This window comes from Mesoplodon densirostris, chromosome 10 (genome assembly GCF_025265405.1).
Source record: "Mesoplodon densirostris isolate mMesDen1 chromosome 10, mMesDen1 primary haplotype, whole genome shotgun sequence".
Lineage (NCBI taxonomy): Eukaryota > Metazoa > Chordata > Mammalia > Artiodactyla > Ziphiidae > Mesoplodon > Mesoplodon densirostris.
This window is the reverse complement of record NC_082670.1, coordinates 1138919-1161678: the sequence shown is the minus strand read 5'-3', so window position 1 is coordinate 1161678 and position 22760 is coordinate 1138919. Positions and strand designations below refer to the sequence as shown.

Sequence of the window (22760 nt, the reverse complement as noted above, 5' to 3'; positions counted from 1 at the left end):
TTCCGGTTTTGCTAAGGGGAGACAGATACGAGGAAAAAAAACAAGAATAAAGATCAACATTAAAAAAAAATTCATCTTGAAAGCATAAACACCTATGGAAGGGTCTGTTTTCTTCCAGCCTGAGCTAGTCAACTGTAGAGCTTCTCTTCCAAAACTTTTACCTCCTTATAAGAAGCGTCATTTGTCACTTAAAATTTCAGTGAAATAGGGCCAAAATTAGACTAAATCTTCAGGTGTCCTGTCAGGAAAAACCTTTGGTTTAACCCCCTACGGACATTCTCAAACAGGATTTTTAAAGGTAGCCTTCAAAGGTGTGTTTTTTCCTTTGTTCTGAAAACGAGTTTAACTCTAAACTCTTTTAAAATATATGCTGACTGCATGTGGTGACTCCAGGGAGAAGCCATCTAGAGCAGTTATCTCCGCTTTCTGCTGTCTGCACCGATAGGGCTTCCCAGAGAACGTATTAGAGCAGATGCAAGTGGCGCCGTTTAGAATGGAAGCCATAGATTCTTTCAGACAGTCACACAGCAGAAGGGAATACATTTCCATGTGGCTCAGGTTCTCTTTGAAAACTTAGAGATACGTCACACCTGAAAGGTTTATTCTGAACCATCACAGTACGGATCTGTGATAGAGGAAAAATGTTAAGAAAAGAGGCTAATTATCTACTCTTAATTATTTCAAACAGAGCAGATTATTAATGACTTGCTGAAATAAAAATGTTTGTTTATCCAGTGGTCTTCCAATATATATTAAAAAGGCTATATTTTCAATTCAAGCTCATCAAATACATGCATAAAGTACATTTTAAATTTTTGTACAGTTTCATGAATTTAGTATAACTAAACTATATTTTTTCTTGATAGTTAAAAAATACAGATGTGACCTTTATGTAGATAATCAGTGGGGTTAATAAGTATAATTCTAGTATTTCCACAGTTTGACATCAGGTAGCTCCTGGGCACCAGATTAGGTTGCAAGCCTCCATTAGGAAATTGGCAGCAGATTCTTCAGATCTTCTATGTAAGTACAAAAATGTTTCTGTGTTTAAAAAGACAGTAAACGTTTATACATATATTTTAATATCTAATAAAATTACAATTTTTTATTTTAAAGTTGTTATTATGAGGTTGTACATTAGGAAGTTTCTTTTGTGAAGTTTATTTTTTGGAGATTTAAAAAGTAGTTTCTCTCCTGAATGTTTATTATACCAATGTGAACCCAGAATGACAGACGTTGATTTAAAAAGAAGAAAAGGCACAGCTCCTGCAAGTACAGGTAGGCGACACTGGTTTGGTCTCCACCTTCCCGTCCCCGTGACTGAGTCCTCCCGATGTGAATTGTGCTTTACCTGCTCACTGTTGCTTCAGTTGGCTTTAGAAGAGGCAGTGCTTCTAAATACTTGTAGTGGGATTTTATTCACTTACTTTGAGTTTCGTAAGCTGTAAAGGATATACAGAAGAAGGTAGATTCAGGAGAGAGGAATAGAAGAAAAGTACCAGTTTATGACTGTAATAGCAAAAATCTCTCCAGCAAAGTGGTGGTCTGGCTTTCCTTTCCCTTTTGTCCTTTTTCTCAGAAAGAGAAGAAACCTAGGTGATACTCAGTGTGCCATGAATTAGATTCACAGTGCACCCTGTTAGAAATTGTCGCTGTTGTTTGTAAACAGTATAAGTTTACATAAGCAGTTTTAATTACCTGACAGCTTAGCAGGATTTTACGTGATTGTAAATTTGTTTTTTAATCGAATTTGAAAAGACAAATTTAGCTTCCAAATTAAAATGAGGACTAGCAATTAATACTAGTAATTTAAACAGTTTTTTTTAAAGTCAGTAAACTAGCACTTGAGCATTTGATTTACGGTTCGAATAGCACAGCGTTCATTCGCAGGTCCTGTCAGTGCTTCCCCAGCTGTTGGATGTGGTCGGAGGAGTGAGACTTGCCTCGTTTTGTGCTCGGTTCTGGTCACCTGGTGGCAGTGTCTGTCTGTGTCAGGTCAGACAGGGCAGCAAGGCTTCTGTCAGGAGGACCTCTGCACGTGACACCCCAGCGCTGGGTCTTTTCTGCTTGGCTCACTGTCTGTCTGGGGGGAGACACACCTCCAGCCTTAACAGAAAACGGCTTTGACAGTAAATGCCCCGCACACCTTGAATTGCTAGCATTGCCTGGTAATTTTAGAATATTCAGGGGTACAGATATTTTATGTCTCCTGTCGTCATTTTTTTTAATAATTCTGTTGCTTATACAGTCTAAGTAGGTGTTCTCTACTTAAATCTGTGTATAACTGCAGAAAAGGGTCGTACTTAAATAAAAGCATAAATAATTTGGTTTTGGTTATTCACCTAACCAGCTTGTTACGATGTATGGTTCTTGCTTATATAGCCGATGTTAGTTGAGAAGTGCTTCTTCGAGGTTCACACCTGTAGTCTTGCTTTTAAAATACGTCTCTTCCTTTCAGCTTTTGTTCCGAACGATGTTGGAATACAGTTCAGAACTTGGCCCACAGCCCTAAGAAGTGGAGTGAGGTTATGCGGCCTGTTAAATACACCTTCCTTGGTTTAATTTGGATTAAACGATCCCCTTGAAATTGAGGAAGTGCCCTGTAGGAACTTTAAATGTATGTATAGAAGCATCAGATCAAAAAGAACATTCTTATCTGTGGACACAGTCTCATTCCTGGAGGTTGGTAGCTGCCTTGCTGCACCCACCCCATCCCAGGCACTGACCTTTGTGTGTGCTGTGCTTGACAGGAGTCCAGCCGGCCTGTGTCTGCGGAGGCTCCTGGCCCGAGCACGGTCAACAAGCAGCAGGGGGTGGTCGGGCTGCTGCTCAGGACAGGGGCCTGCTGTGCACAGGAAAGTGTGTTTGGAGGTGTTTCGGGCTGAGGAAATGGGCCGCCTGGAGAGCTGGCTGGAGACCAGGGCTCCTCGCACCCCGTGGGCTGGGAGAAAGCTGGGCGGGAGGCCGGGGGCCGAGTACACATGGCTGATGTATCACCTGGCCCACATCTGCAGGCCTTCCCCTCCGCAGAAAAGCCTCTCCTGCCCTTTGTGTCTCAGGGAGTCTGGTAAACACATACTGACCACTGCATTTAAAAGAAGAGAGGGCTTCCCTGGTGGCGCAGTGGTTGAGAGTCCGCCTGCTGATGCAGGGGACACGGGTTCATGCTCCGGTCCGGGAGGATCCCACATGCCGTGGAGCGGCTGGGCCCGTGAGCCGTGGCCGCTGAGCCTGCGCGTCCGGAGCCTGTGCTCCGCAACGGGAGAGGCCACAACAGTGAGAGGCCCGCGTACCGCAAATAGATAGATAGATAGATAGATAGATAGATAGATAGATAGATAGAAGGGAGAGTGCACCCAGCTAGCTGGAGTTGAAAGGATCTGGCGGATGTGTGATATGGAATCCTTGGTATAATAAGCATTTCTTACAAATCTTCCTAAAGCCATTATCAGTTTTTTGTCGGACTCAGAGTTTTAAGGTAAACCCTTAAGTTTTTGAGCTTTGCAGAAAATCTTGCCATATCTCTTAAGTTCGCATAAAGCTGAAGACTTTTTTTCTGGTAAAAATCTCATAGTTGGAAAAAAATAGCAAATCTTTCAACTCGTTGATAGCAAATTGTGAAAGATAAATAGTTCTTCTTTTAGAAAAGTAATACACTTTCAACTTGATTTCTGTACTGCCACTTTTACTCTTTTGGTGAAGCAGCTAGGATTGTTAGTGTTCTGAAGAAAATTACTTCTGCATCTTCTGAAAACACATTTTCTGTTTTTCTCTTATTAAAGGTAAATTTCTGTTTTGTTTATATAGTATTCCAAAGGTGATTTTTCTAATTTTATATTTATTTGTAATCTGTTAAATTTCTCCTGCATACTCACAATTAGAAAAATAGTTCCCTTTGAGAATGCTGGTAGCATGTTTTAGAAGCTTTATTTAAACCAGAGAAACAGAATGTTGACTCGAGTGTGTCAACGAAAATAAACGATCTGTAATGGGAAAAGAATTTTATTTGATAGAAAAGAGTTTTATTTGAGCCAAACTGAGGACTGTAGCCCAGAAGACAGCCTCTCAGATAACTCTGAGGGACTGTTCCAGAGAAGCATGGTTTTCAGCACAGTTTTATATCTTGTCAGAACAAAGAACATCAGACATGTCAGGAATATAGACCAGCATGTCTACAGCGAGTCAGTGTGGCCTTGGCACCTGGGAAGGGAATCTCACCATTCAAGAAGGACCAGCATTGGTGGCCCAGGGAGACAGGCATTTCATCTTTATTTTTAGCGTGGACATTCTTTACTTCTGGTCACTGTTCCCTTTTCTGTAATAATTAAAGCAGATGTACAATGTATGTTTGATTGAACAGCCACAAACAGGCTGTTTTAGTTAGTATAAAATTCAAGTTAACTTGTGTATAATAAGCCAGAATGTCTTCCCCACACCTCAACATGTGAACGTTTCTTCTATCAAGTATCAGTAATTAAGAAGCTTAGTCATTTTTTTTTTTAATTTTAAGTGTTTAAAAGAGTTGTTCTTCCAAGATGCTTCTTCCAAGCATCTGTAGATGAGATGTATATGTTTTCTTTGATGTATTGGTAAAAGCTCAAATACTAGTTCATGGAATTTAGAAGATACACAGCTATACCCTAGGATTATTTAGTTCTAGAATTTTTGTAGTATCCTTTTTTTTTTTTTTTTTTTCCCCTACAAACACCATGTAGAAGTTTAGGACTGGAAATACTGTACTGATGGAAGTGTTGCTGTGTGAAGTTTTGTCAGGAGAGCAATCTTTCCCCATAGTTATTCCTCAGATAACTTGGCCAGATTGCAGCCAAGTAATCTTGATCTTATCAGCACACTGTCATTTGAGGGTATTTATTGGTTACTCTGCTTGGTGCCTCTAAAATAGCCAAGCTGCAAGGTCCACAATAACAAGTATGAAATCCTAGTGATGTTTTCCCTGTTACTGTTTTTGTCACCTTTAATATTTTCTTGATGAAATTTCCTTTTACGACATAATGCTCACATTTGTTCTTTGTGTAGAGGCAGACTGTTTATACATTTAAATAACACTGCTAATCATTGTCCTCAATCGTCCTAAACTATTCCAGGGAGCAGAATAAGCGTATTTTCCATTTTGTTCTCAGTAGTGGTTCAAAGTTTCAAATTCAGATTTTGTATCATAGAATCAGAATTTTAGAGCTAAAAAAGACACTAAGGCCTGTGTAGTTCAAGCCCTGATTTTCACAGGTGAAGAAGCATATGCCGCCTGTGACTGCTTCTGCCACAGAGCGGGGAATCCCTGGGATGGGGAGCAGTTGTCAGCGTGAGCACAAATGAAGGAAAGCTGGGCTGTGGTCATTTTTGATAAAAACTTTCGTCTGGGATAAAATCGTAGGAACAGTTCATTTCTAGAGAAAATCTACTCTCAAGAAAACAAATGACCTCCCATAACTCGTTAATGCAGTTTTAAGTTTGAAAAAGACAAAGTCAAACACAATTTTACAAAAACTTTAGGCTCTGTCACCTGCAGAACATCTTAGTGCAAACTGAGCTTCTAATGAAAAACCCAAGTCCTGTGTATATATGTATTGAACACCCTCCTTAGGTGGATATCGGGGCAGATAATTTAGTGTTTTCAGGGAAAGTATACTAAGTAGCATAATTTTCAGTTGTGTATGGTCTGCACATAAATCAGAGCATGATATTATGAAACTTCCTAGTTACTCTCATTTATAACCGTATATTTTATATAACATATTTCTCTTAAACGTATCAAGAGATACTGCTATCGTATTGTGAGGTAAAACAGTCAAGAGAAAATAAACAGATTTCTTATATTTTAAAACCTTTTGCTGATTTTATGTTACAGAAACTTTTTTTCATCTTTTTCTTTCTTTTATAATAATGTTTATTTATCATCAGAAGCAGTTCATATTTGTAATAATTTTGTAGGGTATAAATATCGTCATGTAATTTAAGTTTAAAAGGAGTGTCAGAATCCTCAAGCTTTTTTATTTTGTTGTTTTTTGACACTTGATGGTAAATAATTTCTGACAACTGAGATTTTAAATGTTTTCATTAATTTTCTCCTCAAAGGACAATCCTCCTAATTCTCCATAAGATTACTCATTGCAAGTCTTGTTCTGACCAGAGAAAGGAGCAGGCTGTTAGAGGAGAGCGAGCTCTGGGCTCAGGCCCGGGGTTCCCACTGCAGGGCTGTTCCCCGGGCTGTGCAGGGCACCACCTGCTGGACCCGCGGCCCAGCACGTCCACGGACGCGTCTGTCCCCAGCGTCTGGGGGCCCTCCTCTCCCTGCTACTGTGCTGTCCTTGCTGCTGTTCGACAGACACTTCCAAATAAGAAATTAGTTCTTGGTAAGCTTTCTTTTCCTGACATCGTAGAAAATGATGGTACGGTTTCTAATAGAAGGAACGCATGTTCTTAATAGTTTCTGCCATTAAAGGGAAAAATAGATCAGTCTTTTTTAACAGTTTCAAAACTCAAGGTTTTTTTAAATTAAACTATACAGGACTTAATATCAGCATTTAAATTAATGCTGTAAACACACTAGTTATGGGGAAAACTTTTTCTGAGGATCTACTTAATGATCATTGTATTTTTTTGTAGGGATGGTATACAGTGTGTATTTAGGAAACTACGAGGTGTTTTCCTTCTTAATCAAAAATTTATAGTCCTGAAACCTTCAAGGGTAGTAACTTACAACGTTTTGAATTAAAGCATTCTCTTCTTGCACCTTTCAATATACATGTTTACATAAGTTACACATTTTATACAAATATTTAATGTGGTGCCAAGTTTGGGCTTTTTTACATTTCCTTTTTTTATATAAATTTATTTATTTGTTTTTGGCTGCATTGGGTCTTTGTTGCTGTGCGCGGGCTTTCTCTAGTTGTGGCGAGTGGGGGCTACTCTTCATTGAGGTGCGCGGGCTTCTCTTTGTTGTGGAGCGCTGGCTCTAGGTGCGTGGGCTTCAGTAGTTGTGGAACGCGGGCTCAGTAGCTGTGGCACGTGGTCTCAGTAGCTGTGGCCACAGGCTTAGTTGCTCCATGGCATGTGGGATCCTCCCAGACCAGGGCTGGAACTCGTGTCCCCTGCATTGGCAGGCAGATTCCCAACCACTGCACCACCAGGGAAGTCCCTATATTTCCTTTTAAAGTATGTCAGAAAATTGATATTTTGATATTAATTTCTTGAATTCTACAATTAATAGCAGTGGTGACTATATAAACTTCAGAGGATAATGTCATAAACCTTCAAAGCTTCCACACAAATCCCTCTTTGAGATGGGAAGAAAATCAATTATAAAAAATATTATTTCTTCATGTTTGTGTTTTCTTACTCTGTCATTTTTATTGCTATTTTAAAATGTTGAATTCCACAAGTCTTCTTATCCTAGATTTAATGTGTTCCAAAGTGGAAGTGCATGTAAATAAAGCATTTAGCATAGTAGCTGAAACATCGTAGGTATTTAATAAAATGCCATTCCACTGAAAATATCCGTTCAAATGACTTGGTTTCTATTTCTGTAAAACCTGCCTGGTAGAATCTGTGAGGAGGCAGGGAGATAGCTCATACCGTATCACGTTGAGTGGCTCATGATGGGAGGAGCCGTGAAAGCAGACTCTTTGCTTATATTGTATTCACTTATGTCTTGATTTTCTGCCTCCACTGCCAAGATGTAAACACCTTGAGGACAGGCCTTTACCTGTTACCCACCACCGTATCCCAGGGGCCTGTGATTCCTGGCACATGGGAGGGCTCAGTAAGGACTTGTTTGATGCTACTGAATAACTGACACTATCATTGGCATAAAATCATTATTTTATAAATGGGTTTCATCTTTTGCCCTTGGAAACAAATCTATAAGCTTTTCATATTCTTTTAAGTTATAAAACAAGGAAGAGCATTCTTTTTTTTTTAAATTTTTTTAAAATTTTTTTTATTTTCGGTACGCGGGCCTCTCACTGCTGTGGCCCCTCCCGTTGCAGAGCACAGGCTCCGGACGCGCAGGCTCAGCGGCCATGGCTCACGGGCCCAGCCGCTCCACGGCATGTGGGATCTTCCCGGACCGGGGCACGAACCTGTGTCTCCTGCATCGGCAGGCGGACTCCCAACCACTGCGCCACCAGGGAAGCCCAGGAAGAGCATTCTTATTGAATAATTTAGTATCAGTCACTCAGTGTATATTGAAGGAATTATATGCCGAAGATCCAGCTGTGGACAGAGACGTAATATTGATCCTTATCCCCAAGAAGTTCTGATTGGAACTGTTAATGAACAGCAGAAGGCAGAATGTTGAGTCAGTGAAACGGTGTTCATTCTCACTGCAGTCGGAGGGCAGGGAGAATAGACAGCACTTTGAGCTGGAACAGCGGGAGGCGACTTGTGTTTAACAGGATGGGGAGGATGATGAAGGGGGTAGGAAGTGAGGCAGGAAAATGAAAGATGCATTTTCACAGTGTCCTCTGCACCGTAAACACCCTGTAAATGTTTATTGAATTCAGCTTGTTTTGGAGGTCTTTGAATGCTCAGCCGCAGAGCTCAGAGTGCTGGTTATAGCACCTCTGCAGGCTGACAAGGCGAATTCTACCCATAACGCCAGCCTCTCACTAACGGGATTAGCAACACGGGATTCTATTCCTGGTGACTCTGGAGAACCATCTTTGAAAAAGTGTTTCCTGGTTCTTAGATAATTTGGGTTGGAATTCTGAGGGTTTTCTGGAAGACTTCTGAGAAGAGAATCAAGATAGCAGTATTTTGGTGGTATTAATCCAGGACAATAAAGAGAACGTCCTGACATTCTCTAGTGAAGTGTTAGGCTTCTAGAATATTAACAGTGTGGGGTGAAAAGGGTCCCAACTAGGCGGCTAGCAGTGGGAGTAGAAATAAGGAATCACATCCCACATTGCAAAGAAAGAAGTTGTGGTATTTGGAGATTTAAATTTTAAGGGGGAAGTCAAAGATTTATGCTGTTAAGTCTGCTCCACTAAACCCTGTACCTTCCTTTCCAAGTGCCAAGTTGCTTTTCAAAAAATAATTTTTCATCCTGATTTTTATGTTTATGGAACCCCCTCTCCTCCGTTTTGCTGAACATTCATTCTGAAATGGTACGTAAGTTACATGTCTATATTAAGCCAGAGTAATAGATTTAATCCTCCAAATCTGTATGGTGGGAGTGACTTTTAAAAGCTATTTAGAGAAAATATTTCTGGTTTTACTTCAGTAGATGTCTTCTTTAAAAAAAAGAATGGAACGGTTGAGAAAGAAATCTCTCAGAGAAAGGGTCCATTAAATCACTTAGTAAGCTCCATGAGTCCATGGAAACTCTGCCTCTCTCTTCCAGGGCCACCAGGCCTTCACAGCGCCACACTGGACCTGGACGGCGACGTGCGTGCCTCCGTGCCGGGTCATCTAGGCCAGACAGCGTCTCTGAAGAGGGGTAGCAGCTTTCAGCCTGGTCGAGATGATGGTGAGCATCTCCCTCCCACTTTTATCTTTTAAATTTGTACTCGTGTAATAGCCAACGTTTTTCTCTTGGAAAATTTCATAATTACCTGTGTTACTGCTGCTGAGTATTTCCAGCCATCATCCCTTCTACTTAAGCAACTACCCAGTAATTAAATTTAGATAATTAAAATGAATTTTACATTGTACATTAAAGAAATGCCATTTGATTTTTTAATAAATCATTGGGCACAGGTCAGTGTTATTCAACACATTTCTGTGGTTGGATTTTTAAAAATACGCCACAGAAAAAATTCTCTGAGAACGTCTTTAGTATGAAGGTTGCAACAAAAGTGAATCTCTGTAGTCAGTACAGAAAAATAGTAGACACCTTTTTAATGAATTTTAAAATTTGGTTTGAAAAGAGTTGTTTGTTTATTAATCATAAATTAGTTACTAATCATTTTTTCTAAGATAAGGCATCTCAAATTGTAACTGTGTTACATTTCTTCCTGAGGTTGACATTTATCTTTTGTTTGTTTACCTATATGAGATACAAAACATGTTGGTTATAATGCATTTGTGTACCAATTAGATGCTATTAGTCACTGGTTACTTATAACCTCAATAATAGATATAAGAAATGCAAATAAGTTAATAGAAATACCTTACTTCTTATTAAGTTCAAATACCTCTAAAGATTATTTCAAAGTATTTCATATTATTCTTCTAAGTACTGGAGTAGAGATTTTTTTTCTAAAGTTTTATTAATAATATGAATGAATGTCCATCATAAGCACTAAAATCAAATGATACATTTGCACTAAATGAAGGGATTCCATAACTGTCAGTGTGGCTTCTTCTTGTCCTGTTCCCATTCTCCACGCAGCCCACCAAACACTAGAATAAACACTGGAAAGAGCAGAACTGTTGGATTCTGTACATTGTGGTACCATGTAGCCCTCTAAGCAGATATAGCCAGGGCCTGACCCTGAAGTGCAGCCCGCCTGAGTTTCAAAAACATACTTCCTTTCTTTTATGAGTAGGATGACACATGATCTGTGAAAACCCTTTCCACACTCCTTCCCTGCCCTTAACGTGATTCACTACCACCAGTTGACATGCTAACAGGCTTAAAACAGTTAGAAGTTATACTTGAGGCTGACTGTAATGAATTACATCAGCTTGAACAGTTCAAATTTATCCTGCCTGGGGTTTGTCAAGCTTCTTGCATCTATTTTATCAAATTCTGGAAATTTCCATCAAATTTGCAAAATTTTTGGCTATCATTTTGTCAGATATCTTTCTGCTCTGCTTCCTTTTCTGGAATCCCAACTGCATGTATGTTAAGCCAATGGATTATCCCATAGATCACTGAGGATCTGTTCCCCACCCCAGTTTCTCCACTCTGTGCTCCACTGTAGAGTTAATTGTTATGCCTTCAACTTCTCTGATCTTTTATCTTCAGCGTCTAAGCCAAAAGTTTCATGTACTTTTTCATCTCTAGAAGTTCCATTTGGTTCTTTTAAATATCTTCCCTTTCTTTCCTCATTATTTCATGTTTTCCTTTACTTGAACATTGTCCTTATAGGTTAATCTCTCTCTGTCATTTGTGGCTCTGTTACTCTTGACTAGCTTTCTCCCTGGTTTCTGGTTCTGATTCTCCTTCCCTGCCTTTTAGCCTGGTTAATCGTGTTTCATTGTTTCTCAGACACTGGGAATGTTCAGTGTTGAGTGTCTGGGTTTTGTTCTCTTCCTTTAAAGAGTGTGAGACTTTGTTTTACCGGTTACTTGCAAATAAGTTTGATTCATCCAAGGCCTGTGGTTAGTTGCTGGAGCAGTAACCCGCCTTCTAGGGAGACTTGAGGCCACTCCTGAATGGCCTGGGGTCACTCAGGAGGACTGCTCCCTCTCCCATGTGATTCCTGGGAACCCTTGGCCTTACTACTCCCTGGCTGCTCTTTGCCTGGCTGTGAAGTTCACTGGACATGAGCATGACTTAGGAAGACTCTTATGTGGATTCTTGGAGCTTTTTTCCCACGTTGTTCCTGCAGGAGCATGGATCTTTTGAAACTAATTTTCAAAAACTTAGTCTTTCACAATTAATTTTGGGGACTCTCCCGTGTAAGAGTCTGCTAACACCCTTATGAGGTGGGTCTTCTAAAGCTTCAGGTTTTAGATCTTGTCCTGTCTCCTGCCTTGTCCTGGGCCCGTGTCACCGGAGCTGTGGCCACGCCGGGTCTGCTACTGCCACCGTCGGAAGGCAGCTCGTGTCGGTCCGTGTTGAGTTGGTCTGTAGGTGATGGCGGGGGGGGGGATTGGGAAATGGTTGGTGCTCGCAGACCTAATACATTCACCTTTATCCCCTCAAACTTATTCTTCCCACAAGAAATCTGTCAGACCTTGTTTCCCACTTTCTACAGTAACTGCATTAAACGATGTGTAATCCAAGAGGCTTCGGTGTTTTTACTTTCTGTTAAATTTGTTTGTTATGGGAGGAGTTTTTAATTACATGATTGTGCTTGAATATGTTCCTTTATGATAATTTGATTCCTTACTGAGTTTCCACCACTGAGTTACAACCTGAAGACAACAGGGTTGGAAAGCCGAAGCCCCTCCTCTGTGAAGCTCTCCGGTCCTGCCTCTGCTCCCCACTTGCCCCCCCCACTTGCCCCCCCCGCAGGCTCGCTGAGCAAGCAGGCCCCCTCAGCTCACTGTGCTGCCACAGGCATTGGTAGTTGGTGGGAAAAGGAAATACTGGTCTATCAGCAGATTAAAGCTCTGCAGCCCAAGTGGGACAGCATGGGGCACGTTTTTAGGCGGGGGAGCAGCAGTATGTTCAAACGCATTTTTAGTCTTGATTCAAAAGGATATTAATAGTATTTTATTCTTTTCCTCTTTAGCATGGAGATACCAAACTCCCCACCGGGTGGCATTTGTTGAAAAATTGACCAAGCTTGTTTTAAGTCAGCTGCCCAACTTCTGGAAACTCTGGATTTCATATGTTAACGGAAGCCTTTTCAGTGAGGTATGTGTACAGATTGACTATAGTTGTAGCTAAGTCGTGGATTTCTACTCTTAAAAATTTTAGATTTTTTTTTTTTTTTTTTTGCGGTATGCGGGCCTCTCATTGTTGTGGCCTCCCCCGTTGCGGAGCGCAGGCTCCGGACGCGCAGGCTCCGGACGCGCAGGCTCAGCGGCCATGGCTCACGGGCCCAGCCGCTCCGCGGCATATGGGATCCTCCCAGACCGGGGCACGAACCCGTATCCCCTGCATCGGCAGGCGGACTCTCAACCACTTGCGCCACCAGGGAGGCCCAAAAATTTTAGATTTTGAAGTGACTTTTTTAAAGCCTCAGAAGCCCAAAGCCTCTAAGTATTGTCAGATGTTTTAAGATTAGTAGAAAATGCTGTAAAGCCCTAACACTTAATAGCTGTATGGCCTTGAGCAAGTTACTCACCTCTTCTGGGAGTCACTGTCCTTGACTGTAAAGGAGAATAGTGAGGGTCTCTCAGAGGCAGGGGTGAGTGCTCGGGGAAACAGTGGCTTAAAGAATAAGAGAACCTGAATTGAGTATAATGCCAGTCAGGCCGTGTGGTGGATGAAACTGTCGTGCAATTGATGATGAACAGGTGATACAACAAGGATCAAATGTTTGCATCTTGCACATGGGTCTCAAGTGAGAGGGAACTTCCTAGTTGGAAAGAACTTAAAGATCCTGTTTTCTGGCCCCTGTGTGATCAGCCTGGAGAAGCTGTTTAAGGCTTTACATTCTCACAAGGTGCACGTGTACTTAGTGTCCTAATCATGTATAATTGGAGCACAGAAATTACGAGCGTAAAGTAATGACTCTTGACTTTTGTATGTAGCACACAGATTCGGACTCGTCACTCAGTTGTCTCACATCAAGTGCCCACGATAGGCCTCCAGGTCCCAGAATATAGACTCTGAGGCCCTTTGCCTGGAGCTCTGGTGGCTCAGGAGAAGACAGCTCTGGTTTTGTATCTCCGAGGAGACTCTTCACAGCCCTGAGGAAGCTGGGAGAGGTGGGGTCTTCCTGGGACTAGTGCACTTGCCAGCACAAAGCTGCTTTTGCTCTTTTACACCAAGGACACCTCTGCAGTTTGACAGAAGATGGTGGGGGTCTTGGTCCTCCAGGATCCATCCAGTCTCCTTTGACCATGGATACATGCTATGCCGCTATTAAAGAAGTTTGCCACTATCTCTTTTCCTTTTAACGTGGTAGATCCTTAGATGTTTGTTTAAATGAAAGGTTAGTTATCTAAACCATAAAATTTGCTTAGTACATGAAAAAGAGAAAAACAGTAGTGCATGCAAATCACAGACTCCTTCATGCAGAAAAACCTATCTCTTAAGCATGAGTTATCCCTGTATTTTTTTCTTCCGTTAATTGCAGCAGTGTATCAGTTACTGACACATTCAAATATTATAGCAATAAATAACATACCTCACAGCTCTTTCATGTCCATTTTGTATTACCTGGTTATTATACAAAAGCTGTGTTGAAAAGTTAACTGTACAGAGAAAGTCAGTCTTCCATAAAATATGTGTAGAGTTTGGCTGGCCTTCATTGCTGCCTGAAGAAGAGAGTGCCTTTAGGTGTTCTGAAAAAAGTTTTCTCAGCGTTGTGCTTTCAGACGTGCCCGATGAGCCCGCATTTTTGTTCATGGCAGCTGGATGAGAGTGGCGGCCTCTGTGTTGGGGAAGGTTTGGGTTTCTTGCCTTTTGCTGCAGTGGGGGACAGCCACCCCCTCCTGCCGTGTTGTACCCTCCTCCTCTTACCTGCTCCCTCTAAAGCAGAGCTCTTGTGAGACTGGAAAGGGGAGGTGCTTCCACGCCAGTGCCTGGACAGCCGTGTTCACAGCATCTCTTGCAGAGCGCCAGGGTTAGAGTAGAACACCCAGTGTGTGTCGCTTACGGGCTGTGATCTTGGGCAGATGCCGTGACTTCTCAGCCTACTTCCAGGGGGATGGTTTGGTAATTAGATGAGTTAGTATTAAGCGAAGTGCTCAGAACAGTGTTAGGGAGATAAACAAGAATTTGCTCTTATTATTTGGAGTAAATATTTATTCCAGTATTTGAAGTGTCATTGGCCTGGCACACAGTAGGTGTTTCGTGAACAGAGCTTAGTAGTGGTGAGAAGTGTGGCACTGATGTAGAACAGAGACGTGCTGAATGTTGCCGAGGCGGGTTCTCACATCTGAGGGAGCAAAACCCAGGAAACAGCTGGAAACCTAGTTTTGTTTCCAGCCGAGTGTTTTCCTTCCAACTGGAGCGGTGTCTGGAGGTGGCCCCCACGCATGGACAGTAGTTGCCTCATCTTGCATCTTTTTAGGGTTTTTTGATCTGAGATGATTTAGTGAAAAGAGAAGGTATTCTCCTTCTCACAGGTTATACCTAGTTGTGTAAACGTCTAAATGAAGTGTTTGGTTGCAGATGAGGAATAAATGAGCTCAGGAGTCACAGCACTGGAAAATCACTGTGATCAGTTGTGCTGAGTTGGGTGTGCCTGTGGAATTTCTAAACTTTTCTTAAAAGTTTATGGTAATAATTAGTAAGTGTAATTCACTCTACAGATTTGGGCATGTTTTTAAACTAAGTGACCCTCTATTGAAAAGCCAGAAAGACACCAGAGGACAGTGGAAGGAATGGAGGAGTTAGGAAAGGGTGCCATCATGTCATGAGTGAGATCCAGAGACTTAATTAAATTAATATTGGGAAGAGTTCCAGGGTTTCAGTCTCATACAAGAAAGCTCTCTAATATTTAAACACAATTTACTTGGAATTTCCTATTTTTTCTTGTTGTAAAACTGTTTTGTTTTATTTCGAGTTCATCTGTTAAAAGATTTAGATGGAGTTTCCAACAGTTTAACAACTAGTTCTTCAGACCAGTCAAGGCCATGTGAAGTAACATGTGAATCAAAACAGTGCGATCTAGCCGTTGGTCTTACCACAAAGTAGTTTTGGTCTGTGTGTGCAGGAAAGAGTTAAGGTTTTTAGCTAGCAAAATGGTTAATAGTAGGTTAAGATTTTACCTTTAGATATATTTTAAATATAGTGTATTTTGAGGTGAAAACTTTTAAAGTATCCAAATAATTTTTAAACTTTAGGAATCAGCATTTTAAAAAATTGCATAACTCATAGTATGTAAATTAAAATGTACTTTCTGTTCCAAAATTAAATTTTCTTTTAAAAGTAGGGCAAAGTGTACATAATTCAGCATGTGGAGATGTTCAACTCTTCATCAGATTAAAACAATAAGTAACGATTTTTTCAACAATTGCAAGAGGTATGCCTTACAGGTAGTTCCCCTACCCTCTCCACTTCTTTTGTGTTTGGAGACAGGCCCTTGATGTTTAAACAGTTATTCTGTCCAGTAGGTGTCGTCACGCGTGCATTAGCACCTGTTTGGTGGGCAGAATTGTTCTGGCAAAGTTTAACCTAAATTTTGGTATGATGTTTTTTAAACAATTGATTTTCACTCTTTTGATTCAAAAATATTTCACAGAACAAAAGACTGTGAAATAATCTTCCCGTTGAACAAGCCCATTGTATAAAAAATTCAGCATTAGATACTATGGCAGATAAAACCAGAAAAGACCCCATCTGACGGGACACTTGCAGGTTTGTATGGGCTTGACCCTTCCCGGCGACAGATGACACCTTCTTCCAGAGGCCCTTCCCATCCGTCCTCCATAGCACAGTGAGCCAGGGCTCAGAAAAACAACCAATAGGGTGTTGGCTCTGTTCCCAACCGTGTATATAAAGAGAATGAGCTTTACTCTAAGGAGTTGGCTCGTGTGATTGTGGAGGGTAGCAGGCCCCAAAGTCTGCAGTCAGCACGCTGGAGACCCTGCAGTTCCCAGCGGGAGGCCAGCAAACTGCAGACCCAGAAGCACCACTCTTTTCACCTTGTTCTGCCCAGGCCTTCTGCGGACACCAAGTAGGCAACCTGAAATTCAAATTTGGACCTCAGAGGAAAGATTTGGGCTGGAGATGTAAATTTGGAATGGTGATCTTGTGATTTATAATAAGAAATATATATTTGATCTTGCTCACTCTTGATATTGTGACTTCCTGAGTGAGGAGTGGTAAAAGATGCCTTTTGTTGTGATAATGAGTGTCTCCCACCTGAGGATGGGGGCTAGTTGTCTGGAGGACCAACCCTGTGTTTAGAGGGTAGGAGCTTTCAGTCCCACCCCCAGACCTCTGGGAGAAGGACTGGAGGCTGAGTTCAGTGACGAGTGGCCAGTGATCTATTCAATCGTGTCTACTTAATGAAGCCTCCATAAAACCCCCAAAGGACACGTGGAGGTTGGGGAGAGTGTCCCACCTGCAGAGGGCAGGGGACTCCACCCCTTTCTCCACACCTCGCCCTGTGTCTCTCGTCTTTGTAGCTGGTCAGACTCCGACATGAGCCCCTCTGGTCACGCCTCACTGCAGCTCGAAAATGCTTCAGTTACTTCTCATTTGTCCTAAAAAGCACCAATTTCTGTAAATCCTGGTATACAAAGAATTTTGATGGTTGTTGGCCAATGAGCTTAGAAATTTGCTTATTGAATTATTATTGTGAATTTGGGGTTTTGTTTTTTTAAAAACTAAACTTAAATTCTTTTAAAAGCGCATCTCTACAAAGAAAAAAATGATAAAAGCTGCACGATAGGTGTAAATTAGCTCCGGAAGAGGTGTGTGTGTCTGTGTGTGCTGGCCTCTTCTGTCAGGGTGTCTGATCCTTTGTTGAAGACGTCAGCGATCCTTTTCCTTGTCTTACTTCTTCCCGTCAATGGTGTTGATCCTGTAGACCGACTCTCTACATTGTTTCTCTAGCTTATACCTTAAATAAAAATAGCATACCTTGAAGTATTTTTAAATTACCTTGGCATCAATATCATAATTTATAATGCAGTTGTTCCTAACTAGAAAGTTCTCTAACCAAATACACCAGTATTTTACCTTTAAAGGGTAACTTTTACAGAATGTTGGTGAAGTATCTGAATTTTCTTTTACGTTGTATCATTTTGTGATTACTTCTTCCTTTGGAAAGTTCCCTAAGTTTGCCCTGCCTAGGACATTCTGTATAATAATATTTAGTTGTTAGAAAGTTTGGTAATAAAAAGTTAACTGAAATCCTCAGTGGAACAGATTTCTCATTTAATCAGTGTAAAGTGGTCTTCTACACATTAAGGAGAAAGAGAAATCAGAGGAAAACATGGCTATCAGTAAACAGATAACAATCAATTCTAGAATACATTCCCTCCTAAATTAGACTGTAAAGCCCCTGGAAGAAGAGCAGCGATGTGTAATTTTTAAAAAATAAAATGCCAGCGTTAATGCTCAAATTCACGAAAACTATCGGGAGGCGTGGAGCGGGGTGTCCAAAGGCGTCCGGACACTTGTCCAGAGCTTCTGCTCCTCTCGTTTCTGCACCCACCGCCCGGGAAGTGGTGCTGGAGCGGCATCGCGGACTGAATGCCTGTGGGCTTAACTGTAGAAAACTGTGGATGAAAACAGCATGTGAAATTCACCTACAGAAAGTTTCAGTTTAATACTTAGCTTTATTTATGAGAATTGTACTTAAAGGTTTTAGGAAGATGAATAGCTTCTTGTTGGAATAAGAAGGGTTTTCTAATTAGTCATCCTTTAATCAGAAACTTAGATTACTTCTTATACATTCCTTTTAATCAAGTTATAACTATATTTCATGCTTTCTTTATATACAACTGCTAAAGCATTTCTTTTTATAAATTATTTCTAAAGACAACTAATTTATTTTTTTTAATTTTTAAGACTGCTGAGAAGTCAGGCCACATTGAAAGATCAAAGAATGTAAGGCAAAGACAAAATGATTTTAAGGTGAGTTAAGGACAGGTATGTAGACTTTTTCTTGGGGTAGGGTTTTCTCAACCAAAGTGACTAGAGACCTTGATGTACATTGAAGACATTTGTCTTGTGCAGGCCGACTCTTCCAGTTGATTTAATCAAGTTGATGCCTTTTAATGCAGTTTTGCTTGTTCATTATTGTCTAGAAAATGATCCAGGAAGTAATGCACTGTCTGGTGAAGCTGCTCCGCGGGGCCCTGCTCCCGCTCAGCGTCACGGAGGGCGGAGGGCGGCAGTGCAGAGGCTGGGAAGTGAAGGCCGAGCTCTCTGGGCAGGGGCTCGCTCACGCCATCCAGACTCTGAGGTAAATGTGGGCGCGTTCTCCGGAAAAGGGGGAAAAGCCACACACTCAGTGTGGGATATGATTTTTAATACACTCAACACAGAATTTTACTCTCTCCTTTTGTGTCCACTGTTTCCCGTGTGTCATCTGATAACTAAGCTCTTAAACCTTGCTGGTGCTTTTGTCTGATGAGAATGTCACCTTTTTCATTGTTTACTTCAGTGTCACTGTGATGTTATCCCTGTGAATGGGCTTACTTTCCCCATGTTTTCAACATAACGCTGTAGCTTTTAAGCACAGCGTTGTGAATCGTTGTGGGATGGCCAAAACGATGTCAGGAATTGCTTCCAGATCCTGCTCTGCTGACATTTGTTTTGCTGTGTTTGTTCTACAGGCTTACTTATGAATCCTTGACTGCCCTTGAGATTCCTAATGACCTGTTACAGACGATCCAGGACCTCATCTTGGATCTTCGAGTGCGTTGTGTGGTGGTCACACTGCAGCACACGGCGGAAGGTATGTTGAGCAAAACTGATGACATTGGCTAGACAACAGTTACTTGCACATGCCACCTCTTTCCAGCTTCCAAATCCTTAAAAATATGAAAGATGCTCTTATAGAAATCTGAGTATTTCAGACTGTCTTTAGCTGCTCAATACAATTTTTTTCCTTTTTTGAAACTTTTCAAATCTATTTACTTTGAGATGCCAGACCATATGTAAATGAAGATGGGTATACTTGAAAAATATTTAAGGATATAAGAACATCCTTATGGAAAATGTTAAGTGGAAAAAGTAGAATATAAAATGTGTATAAAAGTATGATCCCAATTTTGAAAATATATACGTATATTTAAAATTTTTAATTTAGAAATATCAGCCTAAAATCAGAAGAAAGACTGTTAACAGTTTCTCTTTGCTGCAGAAGTTATAGGTGTTCATTTTCTTTATACTTTTATAGAGTTTTCAGGATTTCTGCATATAGTCATAAACAATAAAGGTTATCTTTACAAAGCAGCCTTTTGGGTTATTAAACATTTTCAAAAACAATCAAGAACATTGTTGGGAAAGGTGCAGGCCGTTAGTATCTGTCCCAAGGACTTTGTTGTAGGAAGGCCGTGTCTGCACAGAACCGGCCCCTGGCCCAGGTCGGGGCTGAGCCCTCAGGTGTGCACCGGTCGTGTTCTTCCCTCCGTGGGAATCACGTTGTCATGGTCGGGAGCATACAGGACTGAGGGAGAGTCCACTTCGGTCATCAGAAATCTTAGGGGAAAATGCCGTGTGTCTTACATTGTACCTGTTTAATATGATCAGGAGTGCTGAATAACTACTAAGTTGTTGTCTGAAGCTGTCACTGAACCTAGCCCAGCATTCTCCAGATTGGGCTACACAGTAGACAATTTTATTTACATTAATGTTGTATTAGAAAAATCCAGTGATACACATTTAAATCCTTGAGTCTACCAGAATTATCTTCTCTCCCTACTTTCACTGATTTTTTACAAACTTATATAAAACAATTAAAAACCATAACCTTTATGCATTTTTATCTCTCTGAAGTTCAGTGATATAATTATAATAAGACGTGCTCGTGCACTTGTGTTCCCTGTAGAAGTAAAGAGATTGGCTGAAAAGGAAGACTGGGTTGTCGACAGTGAAGGCCTGACGTCCCTAGTAAGTTTAAATTCTTTTTGGTGATGAATCATTAGTGTCTGTTATATTCAAAATAATTGATTTATTTTGATAATGAGCGTATGCTCTCTATTGCAACTCTAAAACGTTTCTGGAAATGGAAAAGCAAACTTCTCAAAGTTTTCCTTCTCAGAGTCATTTTTGCTTAACACTAACCACAGGTATTTAAAAATGAGTAAAGATAGTGGATCCCCCTTTAGAGTGATCTTTCTTCATCCTGTGACTCTTAACTATTTTTTGTTGTGTTACATTTTTTAAGGTGATTCTAAGTTACCCAGCAATTTGAATTTTTAAGAAAAGCAGGATAGGAAACCAGTGCTGTTGCTGGGCCCTAAGGCAAAACAGGCAACAGCGAACTTCTCCAGACGCATGCAGGGGTCAGGTGGGCAGTTAAAACCATGGTCTTTTCTCTCTGGAATAATCATCTCTTCAGACGGGGCTTTGAGATTTTCGAAATCCCCTTGAAAATAGTGTTAGTGTTAGAGTTCGTGAGTTCTCGTGTTTTCGAGTCTGTCCCATGGATCCCACAGCAACCTGTATGTGGGTGTCAGACAAGGTTAAAACATTCAGTGGCTTAAACAAGGGGGCATTTCCTTTTTCTCCCCAACTAAAGCGGCTGGGACTGGTGTGGCAGCTTTGTCATGTAGTACGGGCAGTGTCCAGGGCTCCTCCGACTCCTGCTTTGTGACCCTTAGTGTGCCTCCTCTCTCAGGATGGCCTCATGACACGGGATGGCCACTGCAGTTACAGCCACCACAGCCTTATTCCTGTCAGCAGGGAAGTCCAGCATTTTCCCAGGAGCCACAACTGACAACTCTGCTTACATCTAATTGGCCATAATTTATCCACGCGCCTACCCCTGTCTTCAGCGGAGGCCGGAAAAAATGTGGTTTTTTTAGCAGAGCGCAATCCTGGCCCCAGCAGTTTCTGCCTTACCTTAGTAGACAGGTACAGTAGAATAAAACGGTTTGACTTGCCCACATTTACAAAGTAGTGGGGCTCAGGTTGTTGAGGAGCAACCATCCCCTGTAACATTTCTTCATGTCCTTGAATTTGTGTGCTTGTCCACAGCCTTCCTCTGACAGTTGGGGAATTTTTTTTAATTTAAAAAAAAAATTTTTATTTTTTTATACAGCAGGTTCTTATTAGTTATCCATTTTATACATATTAGTGTATATATGTCAATCCCAATCTCAGTTGGGGAATTTTTGACAAGTTGAAATTCTTCTTTTCCTCCAAAGTTCAAGGTTCTTTCTTAAGTTAATACAAAGCTATACAAGTGTGTGTTTGGAACAGCAGTGCTTACTTCCAAATTTTTGTAAATTAAAGCATGCATGAAATTAGGGAAATTTATTTTTAATAAGTCTTATAATTATATATATATATTTTTAAATCTTATTATTATTTTTGGCTGGGTTGGGTCTTCAGTGCTGCGCATGGGCTTTCTCTAGTTGTGGCAAGCAGGGGCTGCTCTTCGTTGCGGTGTGAATGCTTCTCATTGCGATGGCTTCTCTTGCTGCAGAGCATGGGCTCTAGGGGCGCGGGCTTCAGTAGTTGCGGCACACGGGCTCGGTAGTCGTGGCTCGCAGGCTCTAGAGCGTGGGCTTAGTAGTTGTGGCAGACGGGCCTAGTTGCTCTGCGGCATGTGGGATCTTCCTGGACCAGGGCTCGAACCCATGTCCTCTGCATTGGCAGGCGGATTCTTAACCACTGCACCACCAGGGAGGTCCCTGTAATTATATTTTAAAGGATTTAATTTTAATAAAAATTTGTTTTGATTTATTTGGTTTATTTTTCAGAAATATTTATGTTTAAGTACAAACTATCCTATAACTAAATACTGGGTTGGCCAGAAGGTTCGTTCAGTTTTTTCCGTAAGATGTCTCTAGTAGCACTTAGCTGTGTTTAACTTCATTTGAAACAATTTTGTTAGATGGTACGTGACACCTGTCCTATCAGCGTGCATTTTAAAAAAAGACTTATCAAAATTGGTGAATTTTTGTGTAGCCATTTTAATATTGAAGATGGAAGAAGAAAAGCAACATTTTCGGCATATTATGCTTTATTATTTCAAGAAAGATAAAAACACAACCAAAATGCAAAAAAAGATTTGTGCAGTGTATGGAGAAGGTGCTGTGACTGATCGAACATGCCTAAAGTGGTTTGCGAAGTTTCGTGCTGGAGATTTCTCGCTGGACAATGCTCCACAGTTGGGTAGACCAGTTGAAGTTGATAGTGATCAAATCGAGACATTAATTGAGAACAATCAATGTTATACCACTCAGGAGATAGCCGACATACTCAAAATATCCAAATCAGGTGTTGGAAAATCATTTGCACCAGCTTGGTTATGTGGATTGCTTTGATGTTTGGGTTCCACATAAGTTAAGCGAAAAAAACCTTCTCGACCGTATTTCCGCAT

General features: G+C 41.0%; 1 protein-coding gene across 6 annotated transcripts in view; it reads left to right on the top strand.

The window, feature by feature from the left end:
• EXOC2 (exocyst complex component 2) overlaps nucleotides 1-22760 on the top strand; it is a 153878-nt gene that overhangs the window by 75536 nt on the left and 55582 nt on the right. For all 6 annotated transcript variants that reach the window (XM_060111138.1, XM_060111136.1, XM_060111137.1 and 3 more), the window contains 6 exons: nucleotides 9362-9487; nucleotides 12366-12490; nucleotides 18272-18337; nucleotides 18511-18668; nucleotides 19042-19163; nucleotides 20259-20320. In XM_060111138.1, coding sequence (XP_059967121.1) covers nucleotides 9362-9487; nucleotides 12366-12490; nucleotides 18272-18337; nucleotides 18511-18668; nucleotides 19042-19163; nucleotides 20259-20320 — 659 coding nt within the window. The remainder of the gene's footprint in view (nucleotides 1-9361; nucleotides 9488-12365; nucleotides 12491-18271; nucleotides 18338-18510; nucleotides 18669-19041; nucleotides 19164-20258; nucleotides 20321-22760) is intronic.